Source organism: Rhagoletis pomonella, unplaced genomic scaffold, assembly GCF_013731165.1.
Source record: "Rhagoletis pomonella isolate Grant_MI unplaced genomic scaffold, Rhpom_1.0 Rhpom_scaffold_10591, whole genome shotgun sequence".
Taxonomy (NCBI): domain Eukaryota; kingdom Metazoa; phylum Arthropoda; class Insecta; order Diptera; family Tephritidae; genus Rhagoletis; species Rhagoletis pomonella.
The window spans coordinates 1-5550 of record NW_023469119.1 but is presented as its reverse complement, the minus strand read 5'-3'; the positions used below and the strand labels follow the sequence as shown (position 1 = coordinate 5550).

The window sequence follows — 5550 nt, the reverse complement described above, 5'->3', positions numbered from 1 at the left end:
TAACATTTTTTATTAAAATATTTTTCAATGTGTGGCTTTCCTCGTTTAGGTTAGGTTAGGTTGATGTGGCAGTCGGTTCAATTTACCAACTCACTTAGACCTTTTGAAGGTCCATTGTGGTACCACTGCAGAACACGGGAACCTCGGTGACTATTCTTCAGAGAACCAATTTGAGGCTCTTATAAAGCGTAGAATCGGTTTTATTCCTACGCGTGATAGTTCCGTAAGAGAGCTAAAGAAGGGCCTGCCTAAAAAGCTTGCTCTCCTCTTGGCCAAAGCTGGGCAGCTACAGAAGAAGTGCTCTACGGTTTCTTCCTCTTCCTCATCTCTGCAACTTCTGCAATATTCGTGGGAGAAAAATCCTAGTCTTGAAGAGTGCCTGCCAAATAGCCAATGACCGGTTACACTAGCCGTGACCTTCGCAATGTCCTCTCTTGAGAGGCACAGCAACTCTTTCGTCTTTTTCTTTTCTATTTGCGGCCAAAGCAGCCTGATTGTTCTACATGTGCCCTCCTCTAGCCATGACCTGTTGGCCTCTTGGATCATGCAATTTCGAAGTTCTTATTTGCAGGTTGCCATGGGTATCCCAATAGTGCCCCTGTTTTCACATAGGGGTAGATTCGTACCTTTCCTGGCTAGCTCATCAGCCCTGCAGTTTCCTTCAATATCTCTGTGTCCCGGAACCCATATGAGGCTGACCTTGAACACGGTGCTAATATCGTTTAGAGCTGCGAGGCATTCCTGCGCAACCTTCGACCTCAGCATTACCATGTTCATTGATTTAATGGCCGCCTGGCTATCCGAGAAAATATTAATCGTAGTCTTCGTTACGGCATGTGTACTAAGGTACACAGCCACCTCTTTTATAGCTAAAACTTCTGCCTGATAAACACTGCAGTGGTCCGGAATTCGGACGGATAGTTCCAGTCCTAGTTCCTTAGAGAAAACTCCGTAGCCAACCCTATTGTCTAGCTTGGATCCATCTGTGTAAAAATTCAATTCCCCCCGTCTCCATGGTCTTGGCGTTTGCCATTCTCCTCTTAACGGGATGCTCGTCTTAAAGAGCCTATTGAAGATTGGTTTGGGAGCGGAGTAGTCAACTTCTTGGTTGTAACTACCCAGAGTGTGAAGTATGGAAGCGTGACCAAACCGCCGATCCTTCCATAGCACCATACTTCTTAGTTTGAGCGCTGAATCGGCGGCCGCGTATTTTCCCACCAGGTTTATTGCGGGTAAATTGGTAATCATCTCCAGCGCCTTATTTGGGGTGGTCCTTAAGGCACCCGAAATGCATAGAAACGCTGTTCTTTGGACCTTACTCAATAGTTTTAGGTAACTTGCCTTTTGAGTTGCTGGCCACCATACAAGTATTCCATATAAGAGTATTGGCCTGACCACCGAGGTGTATAGCCAGTGTGTAATACGAGGTGTTAACTCTCACTTGATTCCGACCGCTTTTTTGCATGTGTATAATGCAACGTTGGCCTTCCTTACTCTTTCCTCTATATTAGGTTTCCACGTTAGTTTCCTGTCTAATATGAGTCCTAGATACTTAACATTCTCCTTCAAGGATATCTCCACACCCAAAAAGATTAGCGGGGAGACAATGGGAAGCCTGTGGGGTTTACTCCGAGTCCCCTACTCTCTGTCCAGTTCCTAAGCGTGGCCATGTTAGAGCGCAGAATCTCCATTAGGGTATTTGGGTATTTGCCTTTGACGGCAATTGCCAGATCGTCAGCATATGCTGTGACATGGCAACCCCCCCTCTCTAGTGCCACCAGCAGAGAGTTCACCGCCAAATTCCAGAGAAGAGGGGAGAGAACCCCTCCCTGAGGAGTGCCTCTACAGACCTTTCTGCTTATTGTGGTGTTGCCGAGCTTAGCGGTTATCGTCCTGCTGACAAGTATAGACTCGATCAGCACCGCCACATTCTGGTCAACTCCAAGCTCTTCTAAGGCACCCGTTATGGCGCTTGCGTTAATATTGTTGAAGGCGCCTTCTATGTCTACAAAGGCAACCAGAGCGAACTCTTTGTCGAATAAACTTTTTTCCACCAACCCAACGAGCGAGTGCAAGGCGGTTTCCGTGGATTTGCCTTTCGTATAGGCATGCTGCGCTGGGGAGAGCCTACTTGTTGGTATCACGCCCCGTACATAATCATCCACTATCCTCTCTAAAATTTTGAGAAGGAAAGACGTAAGACTGATTGGTCTGAAGTCCTTAGGGTTGGTATGAGAGGACCTGCCCGCCTTGGGTATAAAGGAGACTTTTGTCTCTCTCCAGCCTAGCGGGATGTAGCCCATGTTAAGACAGCTTCTTATAATAACCACAATGAACGGAGAGATAATACCCCGTGATTGCTGTAGCTCTACCGGGTGTATTCCATCAAGTCCCGGTGACTTGTAAGGACCAAAAAGTCTTAATAGCCCATTCAATTTTTTCGTTTGTAATCAGTCGGTTTCCCAATCAGATAGCCCCCCTTCATTCTGGGGGTCATTAGGTTCCACCGGCTTGTTTCCAGGGAAGTGTGTGTCCAGGAGGAGACCTAAAGATTCCTCGCTCGTCGTAGTCCGTGAGTTCCCTTGACCCTTGAGATAGCCAAGGTTGCATGGCGACTTTGCGAGAATTCTTCTTAATCTGGCCGCTTCCGTGGTTTCCTCAATTCCCTTGCAGTAACTTTGCCAGGATTTACGTTTCGCATTTCTAACTGCTTTTTTGTATATTTTCAGATCAGCCTTGTAGGCTTCCCAGTCCTCTGCTGCTCTCGTGGCTTTGGCCTTATTGAACATTGACCTATTAGATTCACGTAACAAGGATAATTGTTTCGACCACCAAGGTGGTTTGCTTTTTCCCCTGTATCGAACAACCGGGCATCCGGCTGACAAAGAACTATTCATGGCTTTAGTAACCTGATTAACCAACCCATCCAGCTCCACCTGCGTGGCGGGGTCTCGGGGAGGTATCTTTGGCAGTAAAGTCCTTAATTTATTATTGTAAACCCCCCAGTCGGTATTTCTAACATTTCTGAACTCCCTTACTTGGGGGGTCTTAAGATCTATTTCGAATTCAATATAACGATGGTCAGAATAAGATTTTTCATTCAGTACTCTCCATCTCTTGATTTTATGGGCAAACATGTCTGAAGCCAGAGTTATGTCCAAAACTTCCTCTCTACTCTTTGTTATGAAGGTCGGCTCTGAGCCTAAATTCAAGACACTAAGTTTGTTCCCTAGAATGAAGTCTAGTAACGACTCACCTCTAGCATTCGTGTCCGTACTCCCCCACATCAAGTTGTGGGCATTAGGGTCGCAGGAGGCAACCAGTGGTTTGTTCTTGAAGGCTGCTTCCTCGGCCAAGGTCCGAAACCCATCTGGTGGCACGTCCTTGTCATGGGCCATGTAGGCAGAGGCTACCCAAAAGCTGGTTTTGTCCAGCTCAATGCTTGCCACTACCAGATCGCCGTCACTAAGCTGTGGGAGCAGGAAGATGTTTAAGTTGTTCCTTGCTAATATGCAAGCTCGAATCTTACCTGCATTTTGTGCGGCAATAAGCTTAAAGCCCTTCATCCCAAGTCCGCAGTTTTTATTGCCGTGTATCCACGGTTCCTGGATGAGGGCAACGTCGAGTCCACCGGCAGCCAGGCGGACCTCAAGGTTCGCAGACGCGAGTTTAGAGTGGTGGAGGTTGATCTGGATCAGCTTCATCAGAATGTGTCCGTTTTACCTCCACCATCGTGACATCCACGTCCGCCTCTTCGATCTCCTCACCCTCGGTGAATAATGGCCCCAATCCGGATAGCCTCTCCGAGTCAGATGAGCATTGGCTGCTGGGCAACCCTTCTTCACCACCGCTGCGCAGGCCGGACTTGTCGCTCTCCTCACTAAGGTCCAAGCTCGGCTCGTCGCTGCGGTAGATTCGAATGGTTGCGTCATTAAACCCGAATCTCACCACCCAATCCTTTTGCGCCAGTGGGGCTAGCGATTCGGCGTTGAGGATCAGCAACACCTGCCTTCTATTCTCTACTGGCTCCTCTATCTTCCCTACCCTCCAATTATGAGTTGGCTGGTCCTTATTACAGGATCTGAAGATCCGCTCAATTCTTTCAGGCTCGGCGGGTTTGGCCGGATTCCAAACTCGAGCCCTCGGTCTGCTAGGAATATCTTCCTTGTTGACGGCCTCGAGCTTAGCTCCCGGCCAAACTTTACCTACCTTACTAACGGCCAACCTATAGAGCTGGGCTGACCTATGGTCCTCGCAGGCGATGAGTTTAGCTCTACCCTGATACCATCCGGAATCATGGCAGAGAGGAGGAGGTCCAGGATTTTCCTCTAGGACTTGGAGGTAGATTTCGGCGATCGCTTCCTCCACCAACCTCCACTTCTCTTTGGGGATAGTCCCTTCCTCCTCCCCTCTGTCGATGATTGCCAGTACCTCACCGCCTCCCTTCACTACGTCCCTGAAGGTGGGGTATTTATGGCCGCCTGTTCTTGGTCTTTTGGTGACCCCACCCCCTGCCTGTTCAGCAGACCGCTACCTTTTTGGAGAAGAGCCTACCGGTCTTCCCAAGCTGGCTACTACTCCCCTCGCCCACTCCAGTGACCTAACCTGCTCCTCCGTGAGCTGCTCTGTCGGCAGGTCCCCGATCTTGTTCACGACCCTCATGGCCGCCTTTTTGTCATAATAGGCCTGCTTCGAGGGGCGGACATGTTTAGCCCCAGGCCTGTGTTTGCAACTTTCCTCGAGCTGCTCGGGATGTCGGCATCATCCTGCCGGGTTATTTTTGAAGCAGGTGCCGAACCCCGCCCTTTGGTTAAGGTGTGTGTGCTTTGGGGTCTGACTTCCCTAGGCGGAGCTGACGCTGCAGCTCCAGCCATGAATCGGTTGGAGACCGGTTTGCCCAAGTCTCCACACCCCCCTCTGCCTCCTATGGTACTCGTACCAGGAGCAGCCCTACCGCTTAAACCCCCTCTAACTCCTGTCACTGGCGGTCCGATAAATGCCCTGCTCGAGGCTGTAGCATTAATTGGAGCCACCCCTGTCCGTTTTTTTGGAGGGCCGTCCTCCTTGTTGTGTTGTTTTTTGTTGAAAATTGCGCTCATAATTTTGGTCCCACGAGTGTCGGACAATGGAGGTCCGCCCGCACAGAGGTCCGTGTGCGCAGGTAAGGCTTGATAGAACCGGAGGTCGCCAGGTATCCGGAGCACTCCGTTGGAGACTGGGCTATTTGTTAATCTGGGTCCCCAGCCGGGCTGAACATCAGCACGGGTCGTCTAACACCTTGTTCCAACCCAGAGCTTTTTAGAGAGGTTTGCTCCTCCATTACCTCCATAGGCCACGATCAAAAACCATTTCCATATAACTTAGCTATTGAGGAGCTTAAGCACATAGCACTGATTTCTGATCTTAGCTGGACACCATTCTGACATCGTACAGAACCTAAATTGTAGTGGCCATTACCAGTCGGTACCCTCGTGGAGGGTTCAGCCGGAGGATTTTCGCCGACCCTCGTTTAGACATTTCAGTTTTAAAGCTATTTAAGTCCTCTAAGCG

At 49.4% G+C, this 5550-nt stretch overlaps 1 protein-coding gene across 1 annotated transcript; it reads right to left on the bottom strand.

Annotated features, from left to right (window-relative positions):
* Positions 1-3038: 3038 nt before the first annotated feature.
* Positions 3039-5204, bottom strand: LOC118756496 (the record flags this gene model as incomplete). The annotated part of the gene is made up of 2 exons (XM_036491257.1): positions 3530-5204; positions 3039-3470 (listed from the first exon to the last, which is right to left on the bottom strand). Coding segments are annotated over exons 1-2 (438 nt in total), but the record flags the coding sequence as incomplete, so codon positions are not given.
* Positions 5205-5550: the final 346 nt, after the last annotated feature.